The 24,674-nt window shown below is 40.4% G+C and overlaps 3 protein-coding genes and 1 pseudogene across 3 annotated transcripts; all 4 read right to left on the bottom strand.

Moving 5' to 3' along the window:
- Nucleotides 1-1,208: 1,208 nt before the first annotated feature.
- Nucleotides 1,209-4,732, bottom strand: LOC110056333 (uncharacterized). Its single transcript, XM_089291943.1, has 3 exons — nucleotides 3,950-4,732; nucleotides 3,143-3,477; nucleotides 1,209-2,094 (listed from the first exon to the last, which is right to left on the bottom strand). Exons 1-2 carry the CDS (start codon nucleotides 4,629-4,631, stop codon nucleotides 3,170-3,172), a joined length of 990 nt encoding a protein of 329 aa, XP_089148069.1. The 5' UTR covers nucleotides 4,632-4,732; the 3' UTR covers nucleotides 1,209-2,094; nucleotides 3,143-3,169.
- Nucleotides 4,733-5,969: 1,237 nt separating this feature from the next.
- On the bottom strand, nucleotides 5,970-6,887 carry LOC149110027 (uncharacterized; annotated as a pseudogene).
- Nucleotides 6,888-7,209: 322 nt separating this feature from the next.
- LOC149110026 (uncharacterized) lies at nucleotides 7,210-9,071 on the bottom strand. Its single transcript, XM_089291942.1, has one exon. The coding sequence runs from the start codon at nucleotides 9,069-9,071 to the stop codon at nucleotides 7,215-7,217; it is 1,857 nt and encodes a 618-aa protein (XP_089148068.1). The 3' UTR covers nucleotides 7,210-7,214.
- A 13,559-nt stretch (nucleotides 9,072-22,630) lies between these two features.
- Nucleotides 22,631-24,326, bottom strand: LOC149110025 (uncharacterized). Its single transcript, XM_089291944.1, has 2 exons — nucleotides 23,642-24,326; nucleotides 22,631-23,037 (listed from the first exon to the last, which is right to left on the bottom strand). Exons 1-2 carry the CDS (start codon nucleotides 24,324-24,326, stop codon nucleotides 22,730-22,732), a joined length of 993 nt encoding a protein of 330 aa, XP_089148070.1. The 3' UTR covers nucleotides 22,631-22,729.
- Nucleotides 24,327-24,674: the final 348 nt, after the last annotated feature.

Raw genomic sequence — 24,674 nt, 5'->3', positions numbered from 1 at the left:
AGATGATTTCCAGTCCGTACTGGGCAGCCTCAGAACTCTAATGTTAGTGGGTCTCACTCGGTGGAATGCGAATCGATGTTATCCGTTCGTTACGAACCACCTACCTTATCTTCGAAGCATTTTAAATTCTTTTTCCAACAATTTCTGTGATTTTTACAGCTAGAAGCAGTTTCATCAAGTGATGTCAGACTCCATAATGGCGGTCGACATGAAACTTTGAATTTTCTTCATGTAAGTAGTTGCGAAATGTTACATTTTGTGACGTCTTACATCAGTCAAAACAAAAAACTAAGGCAAACCCTCGAAAGTGCGTAGTACGGACTGGAAATCATCTTCAACTATGCCGAAACCAAAGTGATTACTCTGGCCAATCACAAAGGACATAGGGGAAGCAGAGAACCATTCAAACTCGAAACAACATGTTGCCGGTGAGTTAGAATAGCGCGGGAAAACGTGCACGATTGGTTTTGGTGTTACTTGTGATTGGTTGAGAAAGTGGCGGGAGATTTTTAAGCCAATCGCAAAGTAAATTAAGTAACGCAAAACCTAAACAAACGAGAACTAGTATCGAAACTCAAGTAAAAAGCGCTCTAACAAATACACAAAAAGTTTGTCTAAATCATTGGTGAGCAAGTTTTGTCATTTTACCAGAGCAACAGCAAAACCTGTTTAAACAAGTATTTGTAAACATGAAAATAAAAGTTCGCTGTCATGTATTTTGTGATTGAATTGTGTTGAGTAACCATCACCAGCCATTTAAATGGAAACTTACATTGGAAATAAGTGATCGCTGATTTTGCTAATTTGGCGATTTTTCTTACACCAGGCAACAAGTCAGTTAAGGTGAAACTGTAATGAAAGCACAAATCAACACGTGGTTAAACGTACCCTTAAACTAAAGTAATTAAAAAGGTTGCTTTTTCTGATCATTGAGACAATAGCTGTGATTGCAGCTGAATCTGCGGTCAAATATTCTTGCTTCAAAAGGCATTCAAATGAGGCGAAAGTGTTAATACATACCCTTTACTAACCGAGTTCGAGGTCCGCACTGTAAGTTCGGGACCGGGTTTTTTTCCAGTTTGATTTGTGCCCATTAGCGAAGAAAGCGGTCTGTGAATCTAAGGGGAAACCGAGGATCCGTAACTTGCATTACGGACGAGAAGACGGAATTATTATATTAAAGAACATAGAGCAACGAAAAGGGTATATACAGGGATAGTAAGATATAAATATTTATTATCTCTACCGTGTGTCTGAAGGATTCCAAGTCAGTCGGCTTCAAATGACTGATGTGAGTCAAAAGCAAAAGGAGTTGGGAAGTCGCTAACACATTTACCTACTCTTACATGTTTTACATTCTGTAAGAATGTAAATGTTTGTACATTTATTTGACGTTAAAACTTGGCCTTCAATTACGAGACGTTTTGGCGACAAAAACAACTTCAAATTTTGGTGGGCCGCAGTGGCGCATCCAGACTTTGAGCTAACGGAGGCGGGATGGGGGGGGGGGAGGGGGGTTGGGGGGGTTGGGGGGGAGGATTTCTTTTTTGTTTGCCCTGCCGGCCTTTCTTCCTTCTGCGATTTCTTTTTCTGACCCAAAATAAGGGGGCCCTTCCCTAGATCCGCCACTGGGCCGTACAGTAGAATACGCGCCGCTAAATTGACCAATCAGAACGCGTGTAGTATCTAACAGACGTAATAGAAAACAGAATTGACTCTTTTTCTTCGCTGGCATGTCAAATCGGTGAGAACTGTAATAGAAACACCTATCTTCTAGAAGATTAGAATATGTAAGTGATATGTTAATTTTCTCTTAGATGAACATTTCATCAAATTATCCAGTTATTAAACTACGCAAATTTTGAATTCTTCGTTTACTGACCGTTTTCGCTCTCCGCCCTTGGTAGACATACTTGTTTCAATCTAAATTACGTTTCAAGGCATATATTCAGGTTACATTATCATAAAACATTGTATGTTACAATGCAACAACTCTAAAAGGCACTGGGTATTTTCACTACGGCCCTACTTCGGCAAACCGTTGAATACACTGCGGATATTTCAGGAAAATCGTGTCACAAACGTGTGGTTTTACTGCAAACGAAAGAAGAAGAAACATCAGATGGTAAACAAATAAAGCCTAGATAATTTCACAAGCCGAAGAATGTGAATGAACACGAGAACTAATTAAGCAATCAAGAGGCGAATCAGACTTGCTCAATCCCTCGGCCAGTCGAAGTAAAATTGTGCCCAATCAGTTTAGGTGTTAAATAGCCTCTCAAAGTTTTAATTTTGCAAGATCTGACACAACGGTGTGGGACGACAATGAAGAAAAAGCTAAGAACCTCTATACCCCCGCAAAGTACAGCCATCATTCATGTATATCCCGTCACCAATGCATCACCTATTTTCACTCATGTCCAATACACCCGGTCCGTAACGGGTCGCAAAAGGGGTGTTGGTTCGCCGGGTCGTTACGACCCGTCACGAATCGTCACCGACTTTCTCGACCGTCACAGCGGAAGTCATGTCGCTAAAAGGGTTAGCGGAAATAAACAGGCGAATGAAGTGTGCGAATATTCCTCGTTCTAAAAAAACAGCGGCCACAGACATTCGCACAAGTGTAAAGAACGACGCAGGTTAATGATGAGCCTCTCGCGAACTGACAACCAGTCACGAATCGTCACCATCCGTCCTGGTCGTGACCATCCGCCGGCATGTCGCGAACTGCACAAACGGTGACGGGTCGTCGCGATCCGTCCCGATCGGGACGATCCCCCGACATTTTCACCTCCCTCCATAATACCGCCATAATATTATCGAAGTCTCTCGCGAACGGACAAATCGTCACGAATCGTCACTATCCATCACGGGTCGTCGCGAACCGTCCCGATCGGGACGATCCGCCGACGAATTCATCCCCCTTCATAGTACAAACACGATTTTTTTCTAAGTCCCTCGCGACCTGGCAAACGATCAAGGGTTGTTACCATCCGTCCCGAACGTGACGATCGGCGGACATGTCGCAAACTGACAAACTGTGACGGGCCGTCACGAGCCGTCACGGATCGTCACCAGTTTGGCGACCCGTTTCGGATCGGGTGTATTAAACAACCCTCACCTATTTAAACTAACATTTTACCTGAGTGATCCACTGTAATGTTTGATGTCAGTTGTGGAGACCAAACACTTCATAATCTGTCACAGAAAAGTTTTCAGCACCCGTGAAGAACGTGCTTTCCTGTCCCGAAGGACACTCATACGAGTAGCCAAGGCCACTGTAGCTTGAGGTACCTGCGTTTGCATTCCCTGATATATGTAGGTCATGCCCTCCGCCAAACGAGGGTCCATAGCTGCTGACACAGTGGATGGCATTTTGTTTATTCTTGGTGAGAGGCAGTTTAGTTGGTCCCAGTCCATTCGGGTTGACCACGCTAAACAAAAATGCTTGCGAGGATGTTAGCCATGAATCAGATCCTGATGATGCAAATATCTTTGTCTTAATATTTAGGCTCTGGTTAAATAAACAGTCTTCTTTTTCGTCAGTTAAATAAATTATTGACATTGCCAGTCTGTTGCAAACAATATAACTTTTGCATATCAGGTGACTTTGTAGCTTCTTAGTCAGGAATGATGGTTTTTATTCTGTAACAATTTCAAATACGACCTATGAATATCGCATGTCTCGCTGGCTCCCAGTTTATCACCACCTGATTCTAGGCACCAGTTTGTATTAGGCTCCTTGAAACGGGGACCGGCGGAGAGAGTTCCTTCTTCCCCTCTCCTCCTCTCCTCTCCTGATGCTCAAGTTGACTTACCACTTGCCCATTACACTTCGGTGAAGCCTCCGAAATCATTGTTTCCTGTTTTCACAATGGCGACTATCTGAATTGGATGAATTACAAGGGACACTGTTTATTGATTAAAACTTTGAAATCTGTAAACTTACCTGGGCTTGTCCATGACTGTTCATTGAAGCCTCCAAAAATGTAGTTTCCACTATTCACAACGGTGACAGTGGGCCCTCTATTATCACATTTGGAGTGGAAGGTTGCAGCAGCGAAGCCATCTCGAGAAGCTCGGAACAGAAGGTGCCATTTGCCCTCCTGAGAAGACAACCACACTTTTAACACCCTTCGATGCTCTTCATTCGTCAGAATCACCGAGTCCTCGAAATTCTTCGGCTTCAGCTCATCCAGTATCCCTTGAATCTGATAGAATTTAGCTTCTGCTTCAAGCTCCTTGTGACATGTTGCACCTTCTGGTAATATCAACTCGCCGTTACGAAGATAATTGAGTATAAACCGGAAGTGAGTTCCGTCTCGGTCGATAAAGAACGTTCCGTCCTCTGAAGGCTTCATCTCAAACTTCCCTGAAAACATGGCCGCCAGCATCGAGTTTGGATCTTTGGTTAGTGTTTGAAGACTTGTAGTGAAGTGGTGGCCGCCGACATTGAGCTTAACAGTCGAGGAAAAGTGAACATGTTCCAGCTTCTTCGACATGGAGTTGATTGCTTCTTGCTCCTGGCGAAGTCTCTTTGCTTCTCGCATGAAGATCTCGCATGCTTCTTTGAAGTGACTTTCTGCGTCTTCCAAGCCTTGGTCTTCACATCTAACATTTTGAACACTCATAGTTTCTTCTAACAAACAAACGACACACTGAAATCTCCAAAATGAAGAATAGGTTACCGACTTAGCTGAAGTAAACTAAGTCACGTGAGTCGTGACGTGATCAGAAAGTGAAAGTGGAGTAGTCATTTAGAGCCAAGGGCTGCGGAAATTTCAGTTGAAACGTAAATGGAGCAGTAATGTTATGCCATATCCCATCGAAAGTGTAGACTACCTCCACTAGTACTCCTCTTTTTCGACTTTTTCCGTTCGTAAAAGAAAAAAGTCCGGCATTTCGTTACTATTTGCTAAATTCCCCGGTTTCCGGTCTCTTATCAACAGAAAACAATATGAGTGAGGGGGGGGGGGGGGGGGGCGTGACACGCAATTCAATTTGCAAAACTCTTTGCCAGCATGAAAACGAGGCTTACATATTAAAATGTTGTAAAATAATCGGTTAATATTTGTTTAAGAACATTAGAAATAATCATTTGGGTACTCTATTTATTTCACGAAGATTTAATAGTAATTATGATGTAATCACGTGACAATCACCTCCCGAGATTTTTGTTTTCTCGCACATACTGAATACATAACAAGAATGTCATTACAGAATGGAGTAAACTAAGAAAAGCACACACATCCCGTGTTTATATATATATCGTAAACTGCAAGTCGCACTACGAAAATATTTACGACAAGCTCGAAAAAATCAAATCACGGAGATGTGTCGGGGGGAGGAGGGCGTCTGAGGTTACCAGCTATCAGGAAAACGTTGAAAACTGGCTGGCAACACGGAATTTGAAACACATTCTATTAAGATCAGGTTAATGTTAATTATTGCTGCATTCTCCTGAACACTGACATAACCCTGTACAAGGGAGATTAGCTTTGATACATTTGCATCTGCCAGCACATTCTTGTTTGCAACCACATTTAAGGAGTTCTAGACAGGCTTTGGCCGCCTTCAGGAAGGGTCATCCAGACAGGTTTCCACGTGCCATCCATGTCACACCAACCCCATCCCTCGGGTGAAGGAACCATCTGAACGGCCTGCAGGCTTGTGTACCAGATGCTACTTTGGTAAACTGCTCTTAAAGCGTGCTGTAATAGCGCGTCCTACATAAGCAAAATTAGAATTCACTGTTTGCTACTTTTGTCCCTGTCGTTACACATTTATTACTACAGAAACACGGCATGAAATAAATAAGAACAGTAGAATAAGTCGAAAGCCTGAATTTCACTCCTTACAAAATGTTGCGAACTCAATTTACCTGTGTGGGAGGGATGTTCTCTAGGGTCCTGTTCCTTTTGGTGAAAATTTCTTTGCGGGCTTCATTTACATTGATCACATTGCTGGCCTTAGATAAATCGCTCTAGAAGTTTGAAGATGAAATCATCCTTGTCCAGCTGGTAATAAGGGTGATCTTGCAGGAACTTAAATGCCCCTGTCACGTCAGGGAATGACTTCCATGCGTCCCAGGCGGACTTCTTATCCTTGCCAAAGAAACAAGAGGTCGGGGTCGCATCCAGTGAATGAATGAAACATAGGGAGTGCCCGAGATGTTTAAGGGCCAAGAAATGCGCAGGTGGCATTCACGCTGATGTGTTGGACATATTTCCCCATGCCCAAACCAATCCAGATGGTTGCAGACGGGTACAAAGCGATCAAGGCATGAAAAATCCCTATCATTTTCACAAGAACATCCGTATCCACTGTGCGGACAAAAACCTGACTATATCCTTTGTTCAGCGCGTGTTGAACATGTACAGCAATTCTTGTGTCGGCTTCCTCGTGGTCACATCTCTGTATATCGGTAGAACTTCTGCTTGAGACTACAGATTCGTCTGAGGTGATGTTTACTTCCTTGTTCTCGGGAAACTGGAAGTTTGAAACTCTGCTTGTCAGGAAGGCAAAGAGTTCTTTCTTGTTGGTACTTTTCTTCTCTGACACTTACCTCTCTTCTCTCTTGTTGAATCCTTGATACTGTTCGCCTTGTACGTATCCCAAACAATGTCCACTCGTTTACTTGAATGGAGATGATTCAGAATGAATGGGATAAAGACGTTTCCAGCATAGCTATCAAAGGTGGAAACAGTTGTGGATGGAAGGGCGTGAACAACAGCTGCTCCATCAAAGATCTTACAATCGTAGAGTGGAGATGGATCCGGCTGCTTTGTACTGGCAGGCTTAACACATGTCAAGAGGTCTGACTTCTTTCCGAATCTTAGCTTTCCAAACTCGGAGAGAGATGGTGGGTAGGGCTGGTTTTCGTGCATAAAAAATTCGTCTAGGTCTCCGCTTCGATGCTGGGTGGCAATGTACAAACGGCTGAAAAGGTTGCAATCGCTTCTCAGTGCACTTACTTGCTGCTTTGACTTTGTTTTTGGCTTGGGCTTTTGTCGTTTAAACAGCGGCAGAAAATTTTTCTTGATGGTATCATGAATCGATACAGTTCTATCTTCGATCACTGTCTTTACAAAATTCTTGTACTGATTCTGGCCCACACTCTCGATAGACTTCAATGCATTTACAACCTCTTCTGATGCGTAATCTCCAGTTGCAATGTTCACAAGCTCTTCCACGTCTCCTTGAAACGGATTTCCTTATGTTTTCATCGCGTCTGTCAGTTTTAGCACCTGCGTCTGGTATGTCTTCTGTGTAGAAATGTCACTTTCATGGTGTTTTAACGACTTTTCAGCATTGGGGTCATTTTCTGTGAGGTACGGAGCTTGAAACTCTACCAGCAAGCGAGCAAACCCCGGACCAGAGACCATCCATCTTTGAAATGCTGTTGGGCTTTCGGTTAAGCCCACTGCACCACCAGAACCTTTTACGATGGCGTTGTTCTGTTCGTGAGCTTGATCAATTGGTATCATAGAAAATGGCTTCTTTGTCTTAGCTACAACCCAGTATTTCTGTACGTCTTCTTTGACTGCTGGTGACAAGGATGTCATGTCCCTGATGTGCACTGGAAGCCATCGTGCATAATTAGTATGATCCAAGGAGTGAAACCATGGAACGAGGGCTTCAAGTGTTTCAACATAGAGTAGAAAATTTCCTTCACGAAGGGATCTAATGAAAATGAGTATGAGGACTTCCAACCTGAGAATCATGTCCCAAAAATGGAAAGTGGGGCTCTTTTCACTTGTGGAGGACTTCCACTGCTCAAAAGATTCTTCATCATACACAGGGCCGGGACTCTGGAGAAATTCCTCCCTTCGGAGCTTGTGGAGAGCTAAAATAGTTACTTGGTGAGCATGCCTTGTTCTTGTTAAATGGGTCACTTTCAAGAATGACTCTGCTGTACCAGAAGATGCGATCCCAGCTTCTGCCAATGATGCTGTCCATCCTGAATCTTCCAGGAGGTCACCGCATACACTCCATAGAGCCATTTCGATGTGCAGTCCGCCAAACATCACTACATGCCTGCTCTCTCCATGGACCAAGGGCCAGTTCCATTGAACAAATTTTGCAATTGCAAACAAAGGCTGGTCAAATGTAGTGATAGGAATTTGCCCCGGATTTAGGTACGCCGTTGCCTTTCGCTGCATCTCCATTCCATGTTTGACCATTGCCAATGAAGAAGCTTTTTCGTAAAACAGGGGCAGCAGTCCAGAAATTACTGGCAACATAGGCGGTGGCCTGTTCATGGATCCGTGGTAGCCTGACCAAGTAATGACGTCATTACTTCGAACTTCCTTGTCTACAGTAGCAAGTGCATGCTGAACCCAACAATCTTCCTGTGCCATTGCTTCCTGTAAGTTTCCGGAAAAAGCGTCTGTATACGCTGTTTTTGATACAGCAAGTTCCGTTGTTTTAACGCCAATTGCAGGAACGGTTGTAAAGCTCTCTGGAAGCTGTATATTCCTTTCCGATCCTTGAGGAAGTGTTATTGGAGGCTTCGACTGAGCGCCAGCTACCGAGCTGCTTGGGAACTGAAAGAGACTTATCCCTGTGCCGTGAAAGGATCCCTGTGCTGTAGTTGAAGGAGGATTGTAATCTATATTGTCAAGGGCTCTAATAGTAAAAAGGCCACAGTTCAAGTTTAGGGGACAAACCACTCCATCTTGTTGAAAGCGACTGCATACAGCAGTGCCAAAACCATTCATCAAATCATCCACTCTGTCGTATGAGACGCTTATCCTCAGTGGATAGAGCTGGTTTATGATCTTCTTGCTTCTGGTATATGCGTGTATACTCAGGCCAACGTAAAGTGGCAATGGGGGTTCCCTTTCCAGTGAATGTCGGTTGCTGGAAGTTGAAGAGGATTTCTTCTTGGAGTTGAAAACAATTAGTTGTGATATTGTCAGTGTTGCTTGTGACTCTGTTGCGCTTCCTTGTGCTACATTGGACCCATTCAACAGCATTGATATTAACACCTTTAGAGAAGAGGGAACTGATGCATTTTGGCAATTACTGGGGAAACTCCCATCAAAGTGGAATCCAGGTTCGTTAAACATTTCGCATCTCACAATCCTTGCTGCTTTCACCAACTGAATTAGAGCGTCGGATTCATAGTCATGTTTCCATAACTCTTCCCTAAGCAAGGCCGCCATTCCTTTATTGAAAACTAGGAGAACATTCTTCCCGTCACTTTGTTCCTGACGTTTGCCAGGGATTTGACTTAGGATGCGTGATTTTAGACGGGCCTTGTTAAGTTCTTTCTCAATGCCAAAATCTTGTAGACGGTTCACGTACAATTGATGTAGTTCTGTCAGGGTCAATATGTACTTTCCATCGTCTACACAGCTCTCCATGGATGAAATTAACTCTACGAAAGCCCTAGCCTCATTCTTCTTATCTTCCTCACCTGACTGGCAATCTTGACTTTGACGAAGAAATGCCCTGTGACGATTAGTTAGATTTGTCATACACGTTTTGTGGTATTTTGCCTCGATTGCGATCATATCTCCACCTGATATGTGCTCTAACAAAGCTTAATCTTGGAGGTCGGTGGCCATTTTTCGCACTTTTTCATCAACTTCTAGTGTCATAACCTCGTGAAGGTCGCCAGTTTCCCCACAAAATAAACAAACCGCCTTGCTCAAAAACTGCCTCTTGACTCTGGTCGAGGTTTCGTCTTGATAAACATCACTTTGTTTGCTTTACAGTGCAATAAAAATGTGTGGCCAAAAATGTTTTATCGCAGTTCTCAGTTGAAACGACGCTCTTTTACCTGCTACAGAAAATAAACCGAAAAGGTTTGTTGCTGTTTAGTAAATGCATTTCCAATACTTGACTGCTGGGAACTTAAAGCTAGTGAAGTTTCATCGTCGCTTGATAGTCAGGTTCTGAACTTCGTTTAAAATACCCTTCGGAAATTATTCGTTTTTGCCGTAATAAACAGTTAAGGTGGCCGAACACAGTTTTCAAGCGCCTCTGCCTAATTCACCATTACTTTAAAGCTATTTATGCTTTGGCGCCCGTTTTTTGCAAGAGTCAAGGTTAACTACAGAAGGGTTTATTCTCACATTTTGGCTAAGGTGAGTGCTGTTGCCATGGAAACGGGGCTGGTTAAAAACAAGGCTTAAAAAATGGTTTTTGTTTATTTTTAAGAAATTCAGTCGTTAGATTTTTTTCATCATTTGCCCACTATGAATTGACATTAAATCCCTTCTGTCAACACTGTTCTAATAAAATTTTGACATAGACGACTTTCGTAATTCGCCGTAAATCGTTTTCACTGCATGTTCTGTATTATTAAAAGTTCCCTATGTCAAAATTCAGATTTTTTGCGATAGATCATTCAAGTGGTTTCTGAATTATTTTTTTGCCAAATTTCTTGAAATTCTATCGACTGGATCGTTAGAAATCGGCAAGTTTCTGCAAAAGCAATCGGTCTCAATTTTTCGAGCAACTGCGCATGCGCTGCATTTAACTGGGTTCTTTCGGTAACAAAGAAAAAGCTGAGAATTGCTGGGTTCTTTGCGTCGTTACCTTTTCTAACATAGCTTTGTAATAAAAGACTAAAAGCATCAATACACTGCGTTCAGTAATGGAGAAAAATAGCGCATATAGTGCGGGTGTTGAGTAAGTAAAATGATCGCTCTATTGAAGGTATGTTTGTTTTTCAATCCTGGTGCGCGCGCGCTGAATTGCATCAGCAAAAGCGCGCGCGAAAACTGTGTTCGGCCACCTTAACAGTAGCCCAAAGAATCTGAATTCAATTAAGGTTACCGTATACCTTCAGGGGTGTCTCGCGTCCAAGCGATGTAGCGCGTCCGGTTTAAGCCGTAGATACCTAAACCCCTATATCAAATTAAAGCTTATAGAGCTGGCTATCAAACCATACCAAAAGTTTTGAAATAAAATGTTCTGCCGATTTTTTTCACGGTTACTAAATGCGAGCGTCACCTTTTGGAAGCTACAAGTCAAAGCGAATTTTGTTTTTCGCCAATTTATTTTTTTCCTCGGTTTCAGGACAAAAAGCGCTAAAAAAGCGTGCCTGCGTTTTGCCATATTCAATTGCAGTAAAAAGTTGCAGAACATTTTCGAAATAGGATTTAAAAAATGTGAAGTGATTGTACAAAAATTGCTCTCGGAGAAAAAATATTTCGAAATAAACAATGCGCAGACATGATTTTGCTTTTTATATGTTAATCTAGCTACGGTCCAAATTTGAGGGCAATCAAACAAATTCCCTTTGAGTTGTAACCCTTTAAAGTGTCTGCTTCAAGCGAAAAAATTTATTCGAGAAAACAGCGCTAAGAAAAATCTCTTGCTTCGCAAACAAACTCCGCCCACAAACGCATTCAACTGAGTTCTCAGATCACTGAGCCAATCAGCGCTTGGAAAATTTACTACCATTAACTCGCGGTGAAATTTACTCGTGAATCTCCAAAAAACCCTTGTGTTTCGCATTGCGCCCAAGGCGGAGAGCTTGCTCGGGTTTTCTTGAAGCTGGTCTGGCAAAATGGGGAAGACGAAAAAGGATACGAACGCTAGAGTGGCTGGGCGGCGAGAACAAACTAAACAAAAGAAAGCACGGCGGAGCAAATGTGCATCGATAATATTCCAATGGATCTCAATGAGTTGGACGATTCATCGGTATCGGACTCAACAAAGGAGTCACTGTAAACGTCGCTGTTATCGCTGTCGAGTTCCCAAATTTTTACAGAACCTTTCTTTTCTCTTGACTCGATCTTTTTGCCCGTTTGATCCGATAGCTATAGCTTCATTCGCGAGGGCAACTTTCGCTTCTTCAATGTGTTTTCATTCGTTCTTCGCTTTTTGGAACTGGTAAACAGAGTTTTGCGTGATCCATGTTTACTTATAACTTAATAGAATTACACCTAATACGAAAAATGCTTGGATTAACAATGCTGATTAACTGAGTAGCCAGCCAATTCGTGGTATCCATACAAGTAATATTCCCGCAAAAGTAGTCTCGGTTGATTGCGTACACGTTATAGGGCTGTCAATCAAGAAGGAACTTTTACTTCGGGCCATAACGTAAAACCTCCATTTCTCCGCCAATATTAAGTTTTTTTCAATTTTGTTTTCAGAAATTAGAGATTACTCTTCAACCATTACTTTGAACCAAAAATCCAAATTTGAAGAAAATTGCCGATCTGAAGGTAGACAGTAACCTTAAATAACTATCTACCCAAAGTAGAAACCAAGCATTCTGTTCATTCTGTTCAATATAAATAGAGAGTTGGCCTCTTAAAATTAATCTATTTCGCCGGCCATCTCAAGCTTAAATTGCATCGTCAGGTAATCAAATATTCTGTTTGTCTTACCTCGTGCTGCCTGAACGAAGTTAACACATGATTAAAGGTTGTTTACAGATAACACTTTCGTCATAAAACCAAAACTGATCCTGAACTGAATTCCTGGACTCGCGTTTCCCGTATTTGGCGCCTTTTGCATATTTTCCCGCGCTTAGCTATGGATTGATTTATCAGCCTCGTTTTCATGCTAATGAAGCTTATCGAGAATTGAAATGACGTGTCTTCCCCCCCCCCCCCCCCGATCATCGAATCGCGTGGCACCCAGGCTAAATTTGTTTCTTATACCAACAAGATTCTTTGTGTCAAATTTCATGCTTTCTTCTACTCTGTAACGATCTAGCCTTAAAATCACCTTAAGCCACCTCACCAGAGCCGGTTCTTTTTCCTTGAGGTTACTCACCAGCACTTCCGACCAACTGCACTGCCAAAATAAGCGCAAAGGAAACATGTCTGATGAGGATACTATGTTTTTCTGTAAATTATCCGGATAAGTTTTAAATTCCTTACAATTTGCCAACGACTTATTGTAGCACAGCACTGACCACATTAGAGGAAAGTTTAAAGAACAAAGACTGAAATAAAAATTAAAAAAAACTCCTTGACCCCTTCCACTTGAGTTCACAACTTAGCAATTGCACAAAACCCAGAGGAAAGGGGCCGTCAAAAAAAGCAGGAACATGGAACATTCCGGAACATTCCGGAACATCAAAAAGTATAATAATTATGAGGAAAACATGAAAACTTAAACAAAGAAATCATCAAAAAAGAGGATTAAAGAAAAAATAGTAATTAAAAAAAATATTGAACTGGTGTTCCCTGCCCAGTATCAATGCTCCTTCATGTTCCTGTTCAAAGGTAATAAAGTGCGATAACTTGTCCTTCAGTGCAATTTAAATGTTGATTCGTGTGAAAGAAAATAAACCTTTCCATTACTAAAAATTCCTTTACTATGAACATCTGAAGGTTTACGATGCAAGTAAATTTATGGTGTAGCGCGGCTGTTATAAAACAAGCAAGCTCCATCTGACAAATTAATAAATCATCAGTACGCGCGTAGTTCGAATTAGTCTAGACAAGAAATTAATTATATGCCGTGTAAAATCATGGAAAATGAATTCAATAGAGAGATCACAAACTTACGTAAATTGTTTAGAGTCCCATTTATTTTGGTCTGATGGAAGAGTTCGAACGCCACCATCTTGGTTTTCCATGAATGAAAGAAATCTGCGAAGAGTACAGCAACCCCTACCCGAGAGGAGAGGTACTCTCCCCAGTTTTCGCTCGCCATGCATGAACTTAAGAACAGCAACAAAACAATATGGTGGTAACTCAACCTCTTCAACCACACGGTAAAATAAGGGACCGTCCGGTGATTATACTGATATCGAACAATTGGCAGGAATGGATTAGTGGGGATATATAGCTTGTGTATTCCCTCCTGACATCGCTACTTAAAAGGTTAAAGTTGCGAGCCTTCACTCATTGCAGTTATTCACATTTTGTTTGGATATTTGGAGCTGATACCAGTTAATTTTTATTTATTTCTTTTTACTTATTTGTCTTTCTAGGTTATTTCTTTGTTTGATTTTATTTATTTTTCTCCCAATTACTATAATTTTTTGATGTTCTGAAATGTTCCGGGATGTTCCGGGATGTTTCATGTTCCAGATTTTATCGACGACCGAGGAAAAAGTATTTGTAGTGAGCTTTGGAAAGCTCATCCGATATCATAATTGAAACTATACTGTGTCTGAATTCATCAGAAACCAATAAGTATTTCTAAACAAATAAGCATTTCTAAAGCAGTTTTCTAGTTGCTGGCCAATTAATTTTGTAGAGGTTGCTTCATCCCGAGAGAAGAATGTCTGAACTTCCAGTTTCGCTGTAAGTTCCCTGGCAAAAACTCCTAGCCAGTAGACAAGTAATCCAGAGTATAACATACCGCAAGCACCTATTGAGCGGTCGAGTGTGGTCGAAGAGCAGTGAGGGAAGGGGGAGGGGTGGGGGGGAGGGAATTGGTATACAGAGCCGGCTATCTACCCAGTCCTTTCAGTCCTTCTTTCAAGTCGAGGGATCGGACACGTTTCACCGTGCCAGCGAGCAACCTCGCAGAAAACTCATTTTGTAAGGTGGTTTAGGGTACATCAGGTGGTTGACGCTTGGTTTCCCAGTTACCTGTACTTTTTTTTTTTTTAAGGAATAGATCCGCTGAATGCCCCTGAAAGGTTGCATCAGTGTCATACTCTAACCCTACTAGTAATTCTATTACTCCTGATGCACGGATGTCCATCACAAATGAACTGTAAATTATATTTTTATAATGTTAATAATATTTTTATAAATCATACTCGTATTCTCGGTATCGGACTGGAACTAGCTTGCAACCGACGCTAATGCAGGGAGTCTTTTCTTAAAGGAGAGGGTCACTCCTAAAAGCTTACTTTTTCTGTCTTCGCCTATGGCAAGTAAACATTCAGCTTTTTCCACTCACCGAAGTTTCAGCCTCTAAAGTGCCCGCTATCCTGAATAAATTCGTCTCGAAAGGCGCGACTTCGGAGGCTGCCATTTTGAAACTGTCTTGGCAGCCAAGCCATGTTTATGTGACGTCATTCTGTTGGACTCGAAATTGGCGGGAAGGAAAAAAACCTTCAACTGACTTTGCATCCTTTGCAAGGTCAGCAAATTAAAATGTATTTTTTCCAAGCAATTATCCAGTTCATTATCGTCGATGCTATCATTTCGGAGTTTGGAGCATGTTTGGCTCAAAATAATCTGGCTCAGGAGCAGCCATAACCCAAAGTGGTGGTTAAAAGACTTGTCGGAAACCGTTTGGACAAAATCTCTCGGACGGAACGACGTCACGAAAACGCGGCCTGGCTGCTGAATACCGTTCAAAATGGCGGCAACGATGTCGAATTTTGGGCTTCTTTGGAGACGAATTTCGTTAAGAAAACCTGCACTTTAGAGGCTGAAAGTTAGGTGAGTGGCTAAACTTAGTGCAAGGTTTTCATTAGCGTTGACAAAAAATATACGTTTTTTGGAGTGACCTTCTCCTTTAATTTATTTTTAATGATATCCCCCCGCATGAGCCTCTATTGCAAGCTAGTTCCAGTCCAATACCGAGAATACGAATATGGCCTATTGGTTCGGCTTCAAATAATATAAACGTTTATTTCAACAAATCCTTAATGTCCCTACATTCTTGCTATACCCCGAATGTTTTGGTTCAGGTACTGAAAACATGATTGAAACACTTTTAACAAAAAGACTTCTTTTTAAAGCAGCCGGTCAACATGACGCAACAAACAAAACGTGCTGGTTAAGATGCCGATTCTCTTTCTGTAGGATGCTCGTGTAAGACTTCACTAGCTTGTATAATTAAAACTGAATGCAAGGCTGGAAGTACTGCAGAAGGGCTGGTTGCCGTATTGCCAGCCTGGAATTTAGTTTTTACTACACACATAACAAGGTGGTATCCAACGAAATCATTGCCTACCGTGTGGCGTGAAATTAATTTGGTATGTAAGGTCACCTCTCATTAATTTTAGCCTTCCAGCACCGCGTCCGACATGGTCGATTCCTCGAGGTTTGGCACCTTCTTCGTGTTTTCCCTGACCGAAGGCGTTTCTCTGACATGTAGCATTACTAAAAAAAGTACAACTCTGGTCGAATGATAACCAGGAAAAGCTTCTTCCAATGCGGAGCTCGACAAGACACGTCTTCACTCCATGGATGCCCACCACAAAGGGAAAACTTTTTGTGGATGGAAGGGCAGTCTCGGTCACGTAGAAATTTGTTAATCTAAATATTGTGTCGATAATTGCTTCTTTTTTTTTTTTTTTTTAGTCTTCTAACATTGCGTAGCACAGCAAAGGCAAGCGCTAATGTCCATCGCGCGATGATTTCATGTGTGTCCCATTTGCTCGTGCAAAGCTGCACAAGCGCGAATTTTGTGAACAACTCTTTTGCAGTAAATTTATTTATTTACGCTTTATTCTTAACGGTAGTTATGCAGACATCATATTATTCATATATCTCAAAGTTGTCGCTTTATGGCTCTAATTATTGGAAGATTTCAGTGATTATACTTGGATGGTTATTTAATTATAGATACACGATCCTTCTTCTCCTTAATTTCGATTGTTCTCTATGTTTTTTCAGCAAAAATGGTGAAAGGTAGACTTATATCTTTAAATACGAGAGGCATCAGCAACTTTCGAAAAAGACGGACGATATTTACTTGGCTTAGAAAACAAAAACCGGATATTGTTTTTCTGCAGGAAACACATTCCACTCAAGGGAATGAAGTTTCATGGGAAAGAGAATGGGGTGCTACATTATTTTGCTCTCATGGGGCTAACAATGCGAGAGGGGTGGCAATTCTAATCAGGAATAATTTTGATTGTACAGTTGAAAAATCCATTGTTGTCCCTAACGGTAGATTTATTATGCTTAAAGTTCTCCTAAGTGGAGAACCTGCTCTTCTAGTTAATGTTTACGCTCCAAATCGGGACAATGAATTGGTTACCTTTTATCGGTCACTGCTTTTGCAAACCATTGTGAAAAACAATTTGGACGAAATTGAAAATGTCATTGTTGGAGGAGACTTCAACTGTCCTTTAAATCCAGTCATCGACAAAAGAGGTGGCAACATGATTCCAAGACAATCTGTAATTAGCATAATAGAACAGTTACAGTCAGAGCTTGATTTACACGACATTTGGCGTGTAAAGAATCCCACGGTACGCAGCTTTACCTGGAGTCAATCAAATCCTATGATTTTCTCAAGACTGGACTATTGGCTTATTTCGAATTCTTTATCGGACAACGTTTATAATGTTGACATAATTTCAGCAATAAAAACCGATCATTCTGCAATAACGATAAAGTTTCAAGATGTTGATGACAAAGTAAAGGGTCCAGGTTTTTGGAAATTAAATTGCTCCCTACTGAATAATAAACAATATGTCGATGAAATAAATTGTCTTCTTCCTTCGTGGCTTCAAGAAGGCAAGCAAGATCTTAGCGACCCACGCTCTGTTTGGGATTGGGTGAAATATAATGTTAAGAAATACTCCAGACAATATTCGGTGAGTAAAAGTAAGCAAAGTAAAGCAGAGGAGTGGCAGTTAAATAGAGAACTCCAAGAAGCCTCTTTAGTTTTTCAAAACAATCCCAGTCAAGAGAACTTATCAACTTTAAATGTCTTGAAAGAAAAAATGGAACAAATGTATGATAAAAAGGTTGAGGGTATAATAGTTAGATCACGTGCGAGGTGGTATAAACACGGAGAAAAAAATTCTAAATATTTCTTTAATTTAGAAAAACGTAATCATATAAGAAAGCACATACGGAAACTTCGGCTTAGTGGAGTAATTACCGTAGATCCCTTCGAAATTTTAGAGGGAGAGAAAAATTTTTATGAAAATCTTTATAAATCAAGAAAAAAACTGCCTTGACGAAAACGAATTATACTTTCGCTTTGAAGACTTGCCTATTCCAACACTTTCACCTGAATTAAGATCTCTGGGTGAAGGACTAATAAGTCTTGAAGAATGCTCTAAAATCATAAACTCTTTTCCATTAAATAAGGTTCCGGGAAATGACGGTCTACCTATAGAATTCTATAAGACTTTCTGGAATTTCTTGGGGGATCCTTTAGTTGAATGCTTCAATGCATCTTTTGTACAAGGAGAAATGAGCCCTTCACAAAGACAGGCTGTAATTACATTAATTGAGAAAAAGGACCAAGATCGTTGTGATCTTCAAAACTGGAGACCAATTTCCCTTTTGAATGTTGATACAAAGATAGCCTCAAAAGTTATTGCAGAAAGAATGAAAAGTCTATTACCTAAATTAATACATTATAATCAATCAGGATATATCCCGGGCAGAAACATCAGTGAGAACATACGCTCAATTCTTAATATAATGGATTATACAAGAGCTAAGAAATTACCCGGAATTTTACTTTTTATTGACTTTGAGAAAGCATTCGACAGTTTGGAATGGAATGGACTCTTGAAAAATGTTTGAATCAATTCGGTTTTGGGCCAGATTTTATACGATGGGTCAATATTTTCTATAAAGATATTCAAAGTTGTATTATAAACAATGGCCTTTGCTCTCACTACTTTAAGATAGAGCGTGGAGTTAGGCAGGGAGACCCCCTTTCTCCCTACCTCTTTGTCTCTGCTGTTGAAATCCTAGCGATTGCTATAAGAAACCAAGACGATATTAAAGGAATAAAAATAAACGATTTAGAAACTAAACTGCTGCAGTTCGCTGATGACATAACTGTTGTTTTATCGGATTTAGATTCCGCACGAGCTTTGTTTGTATTGCTTGATTGTTTTGAGAAAGTTTCTGGACTAAAACTTAACGTTGCGAAAACAGAAGCAAAGTGGATCGGCTCCCTCCAGAACTGTGAAAATGAACCACTTGGAGTCAAATGGAAAACTTGCGTTAAGTTTTTAGGGATTTTCATTACATATGATGTACAGATACTGGTGGAGAAAAAATTTAAGCAAAGGCTGAAAAAAATCAGAAATGCAATAAATTTATGGAAGTCAAGGGGTTTGTCAATTCATGGCAAGGTTAATATTATAAAAGCAATTCTTCCTCCAAAACTAATATACCCGAGCTCGGTGATAAGCACTCCGGCTGAAGTTATAAAAGAATTTAACAACTTAGTTTTTCATTTTTTATGGAATGGGAAAGATAAAGTTATTCGAAGTTCAACGTATGCACCTTATGAGCAAGGTGGGCTCAAAATGATAGATTATGAAACCATGATAAAAGCGTTGAGGTTGAGTTGGCTAATGCGAATAACGGACGAGGACTTGTCAGGTTTCTGGAAGTCTTACCTTAATTATCTTTTGGATAATGAAGGGGTCTTTTTCCTCTTCAGTGTAATTATGATGTAAACCAGATAAACATTTCATCCACCTTTCATCAGGATCTGTTACTGTGGTGGTCAAATATAAGGGAAATAGTAGATCCAAATAATGTTTACAAATATGTTATATGGAACAACAAAGAAATCAAAATCGATGGTAAAAGTGTTTTTTATAAGCATTACTTTAATATGAATATTAAATATACAAATGATCTGCTCTTTGACAAGCCAAATATCGAGTCTTTTAATGTTCTCAGAAGTGAGGGATTGACGAGGTCCATTTTTTTAGTCTGGACAGGCCTAAGGCAATCTAATCCTTTGACGTTGCGTGTCAACATACCAAATTTTAAGGTGATTCTTGATTTGGAAAGTCTTAAATGTCATGACTATTATTGTTTTCTTATAAAACAAAAATTGGAAAAGCCAAGTAAATGGGTTAAGCTAAAGAACGAATTTAGCCTTGATGATAAGCAAGTTTCAGAAGCATTTCTTTTGTCAGTGAAGGTTGCTAACGAACCGTATCTACGCTCCTTTCAGTACAAAGTGTTGAATTCTGTTCTGTTTACTAATGACCGCCTGTGTAAAATAGGATACATTTCTAATCCGAACTGCACCTTTTGTCATCAGGTAACAGCAACCATATCCCATATTTTGTTCGGTTGTTCTTTTTCAAATTCTTTTTGGCATGAGGTTAATGAAAAAATTTTGAGTAAAATCAAGAGTTGCAGAAGCCTCTCGCTTACATATTGCGATGTTATTGTTGGGTCTTTTAAGGAGGAGATGGATCTATTTAATTACATAGTAATTTTAGGAAAATCTTTCTTGTGGACTTGTCGATGTAAAGAAATATTACCTTCCTTGAATCACTTTTTAAGAATTTTGGTAACTAAATATGAAACTGAAAAACATATATACTTCAAATTGAATAAAACGAATTTGTTTAAAAAAAAGTGGAAGTTTTTTGAGGAAACAATTTTATCTAATAATTAAAGTCGGAAAACGCTACCATTAAGGAAAGTCTTTAAGTTAAATAAGTATGTAGAGAAGAATTTACATTATCTATTTTCATAACTAATTCCATATGGTGTCATTGTTAACTTTTGTAACCAAACTTTATTCATTCTTCAGTAAATAAATTGTTGAAAAAATAAAAAAATAAAAAAGTGTGGCGTGAAATTTTCCTGGGATCTAATTTTCGCGAGTTTCGCGCATTTTTCATCGATCCGCGAAAATTAATCCCGTGAAAACAAAATCCCGCCAAAAAAATTCCGCGAAAATTTACTCCTTTTATTTACATTACTGAATTTCAATGAAATTGGTTGCAAACAGTGTAACGTAAGCGACCTACCGTATTGTCTTTACAATAATTACGGTAATGCGATTGAGAGTCTTTGAGTAGGTTTGTGGACTGCGCGGAAGACTGACTCGGGCGAGGAGTATGGCTTAGAAACTAATGATGGTGGAACAGCAAAAGACCAAACTCCACGTCAATCGATGCTGGCTATCACCTCAACATCGACAGAAAATGTTGTGAATGAGGTCGGTGAGTCCGCACCAGGGCAGGGAGAAGAGCATGAAGCCATCACAATTGAATAGTACACTACAGCACGCAGTACTTACGTCTGTACGTACCTCTGCCCTCCATAGATAGCACTGCAATATGAATCATACCGGCGTACCCGCTTTGAATTGTAATCGCAAGTTGACAAACTAAAAATTTAAAAATACTATAAACAACGAAATTACTATATAGCTTCCGTTTTTGTTACTTTCAAGTACAGTATATGTAATTCGCGAAAAAGTTATTCCCAGAAGTAAAGTCTGAAATCCAAATTCACGAAAATTTGTTCCGCGAAACTCGAAAATTCAAAATCCGCTAAATTAAACTCCCGCGAAACTTCCATGCCACGGTATCATTTCAATCGTCACCTCGAGTCGCCCACTTCCCGGCGAAAGAAACGACGTCTTTTCTGGAGTCAATCCAAGCTGAGGAGATGGTAACTGTGTCCGTGAAAATGGCAAGGAGAAATGACTGACAACAAGTTAATTATTGAGAATATAACGAGGTAAAAGTTACTCAGGCCCTGTCCACACTACTTCAGAGAAATTTGAAAACAGCAATCTCTTTCTGAAAACGTATGAAATGATTTCCGTCCACACTACGCCGTAGAAATTTTTAAAACACAACAATCACTAACGGTAGAAATGCTTCAGTGCAGCCTTGAGGGTTGGGAGTTAGTCACATGATTGTCATGAACTTGTCATCGGTTCGGTTTTCGGTCAGGAAAATTTCTCTGGATCTGTGTGGACAGTAGGCCATACCGTAGAAATAAAGTTGCGTTTTCAAATTTCTTCGGTGTAGTGTGATTCAATCCTGAGCCCGATGAGTAACCGTAGAGATAACATTTATACATAAAGAAACTTTGTTGACAATAAGTTCGGGGTGAAATAACTTTAACAACAACCGACTGAAAGACACAACAAAGAGAGTATCAAGAATTCGAAAGAATGTCAAATATATACAAATTTATTAATAACAAAAATTCAAGACCTCAAATTGCTTAATTACGGTTGATGCTTATTAGTCTGAAGTAAGGTTCAACATTTTTTTCTATTCGATGATTCGAAAAAAAGCAATTCGTACAACAAGGCTGAGGTCGTATAAGGTGCAAGTGTATATTTCGAAGTAGCTTGTGAACAGGCTCTCTACCCCCATTCTCTCCCGGCCCAAAAAAAACGCCTTCACTCTCAACCAGTCCCTTCTCGGCCCTTCCAGCCGCGGTCAGACCCTACCAGCCGGAGCCTGTTCACAGTCTAATTTTAAAGTAAATCTGACTTGCTCAGTAAATTATGTAATTTAAAGGGTTATGTTAAGTGACTTGGCGTAGTGACTACGAAAATGGTCTGAAAATCCAGTCTCTCTCTTTTGTTATTTTGTGATTTTAAGTGCACGCACGCGGTGAGGATGGAAGGTCTGCCCTAATCAGCTATTCAGATTTCTCTTCGTTAACATCTCCTGCAATCCCTGAGAGATATAGGGTGTTTACCATTAACGAGGAGAAACCGGTTCGTCAACGGTTTGCAAATGGTAAGCAATAATACCTGATAGTAAATTCCGTTCGTATTGGCCATTTACCATTTACTCCAAAAAAAAAAAAAAAAAAAAAAAATAACCGAAAGAGACTAAGACGAGTTCTACCTGATCATAATTTAAGATGGCGGTGATAATTGCAAATGGTGAGCTCATTTTCTGCTCGGATATTTCGCTTGGAAATGTTTGATTACCTTTCAAGACGTTCCGTTTATTTGGAAAATTTTCCGGTCGGTCGAGCCAGATCACGTTCTTAACATTTACATTTTGACCGAAATTTCCGGAACTGGTTCGGGGTAAATGGTAAAAACCATAGCAACTCCTATCTATATCGATCAAGTTCAATCACTTGACCGTGTTCCACTTTACCTCCATGTTCATGTAAATTGTAAATTGTCACCAGTTGAATCCAAACACCTCGTAATTTGTCACAGCAAAATTCCGGACCCCTGTTAAGAATGTCACTTGCTGTCCCAGAGGACACTCGTACGAATATCCCAGATGACTGTAACATGAAGTAGTTGTGTTGGCATTCTGAGCCATGTGCAGGTCATGTCCTCCGCCAAACGTTGGTCCCAAGCTGCTGTCACAGTACATGACATACTCTTGATGTTTGACCAGTGGCATTTTTGTTGGTCCCAGGCCATGCGGGTTGACCATACTAAATAAGAAAGCTTCTTCGCATGTTACGTACTCGCCTACACCTGTTGATCACAATGATAGAGATGATGGCAAACTGAGTAGAACAGGAACAAGAACAAGATTTAGAAAGAGTGTTTTTTCCTTTTCAACGAGAAGCAGTTCTCTTCTGGTATTAGTTCTTGACAGACGAAGGCTGACAACAGGAAATTGATTTTTTTAGTCATGTTGCACGCGTTTTCTAAACTGCTTAGACTACTGGGTCTTTGTTCTAGTGAAATGCTTGCTCCAAATGATAAAACGATAACACAAGGTTTTCTGTTTTATACAGTGATAAAGACGTTTTTATGTGAGCGATGGAAACCGAAACCAAAGCAATCACTGTAATGGCCAAACCCTAACCGAAAAACTCAAAATCACCATAAACTAAGAAAAAACTCATATTATCAGCGCGACGTGCGAATCTACTTGTAATTTTAAGTTTTCGCAGACACCATCCCGTTATTTTAGTTAGCATTCATGCCTATGTCTGCAATGAAGTTCTGCCTAGGTACTTAAATGTGGGAACTGAGAAGTCAGGGGTGTAGAGTTTGATGGTTTCAGCTGAACTGGAACGTAAAAGTTAGTCAACTCTTTTCATGCTCATTCAATGATAACACTTACTTGGACTGGTCCACGACAGTTCCGTGAAGCCTCCAAAAATGTAGTTTCCACTTTTCACAATGGTAAGTGTGGGTCCCTGGTTATTACATTTAGAGTGAAAGGTTTTAACTGCAAAGCCATCTCGAGAAGCTCGGAACAGAAGACGCCAATCTCCTTTCAGAGGAGGCAGCCAGCCTTTAAGTAGTCTTCGATGCTCTTCATCCGTCAGAATCTCCGAGTCCTCAAACATGCCCTTTATTTGATTCAGTATCCCTTGAATCTGATAAAATTTAGCTTCTGCCTCAAGCTCCTTGCGACAAGTTGCACCTTCTGGTAGAACCAACTCTCCGCTGCGAAGATAATTGAGTATAAACCGGAAGTGAGTTCCGTCTCGGTCGATAAAGAACGTTTCCTCCTCCGAAGGCTTCATCTCAAACTTCCCTGAAAACATGGCCGCCAGCATCGAGTTTGGATCTTTGGTCAACGTTTGAACGCTTGTTGTGAAGTGATGGCCGCCCACATTGAGTTTTACGGTCGAGGAAAGTAGAACATTTTCCAACTTCCTTGACATGGAGTCAATTGCTTCCTGCTGCTGGCGAAGTCTTGTTGCCTCTCGCTGAAAAATGTCACAAGCTTCTTTAAAGTAATTTCCAGCATCTTCCAGGTCTCGTTTTCCTGACTGTTCCTCTCTCGCAATACCTTGATTATCCATGCTTTCTTTTAAAAGCAAAACAAAATTTCGCTCTTTCAAGTGGAAGCCGGTGCCATCAGTTTGCACTCCGAGAATGACTCCGGTATTATATGCAGCTTGGTAACTAGGGCAATAAACTGACAACCAAATCATTTTTGTTTATGAACATTTCTGCTCTCTAATAACACAGAAAGCACCAAGGCATCAATACATTGTGTTTCTAGAAGATTCTTATTTAACACACTAGCACTTTTTCTGCTTTGTACGAACTTTCAAGTTTTTTTTAATTTTCACTCAAAGGACAATTATCTGGCGAACTCCAAAGGGGTACATGCATTATTCAAACTTTCAATCCTTTATTTATTCCAG

The sequence above is a fragment of the Orbicella faveolata genome, unplaced genomic scaffold (assembly GCF_042242905.1).
Source record: "Orbicella faveolata isolate gen_17 unplaced genomic scaffold, um_ofav_v1 contig_24, whole genome shotgun sequence".
In the NCBI taxonomy this organism is placed as follows: domain Eukaryota; kingdom Metazoa; phylum Cnidaria; class Anthozoa; order Scleractinia; family Merulinidae; genus Orbicella; species Orbicella faveolata.
This window is presented reverse-complemented; position numbering and strand designations above follow the sequence as displayed.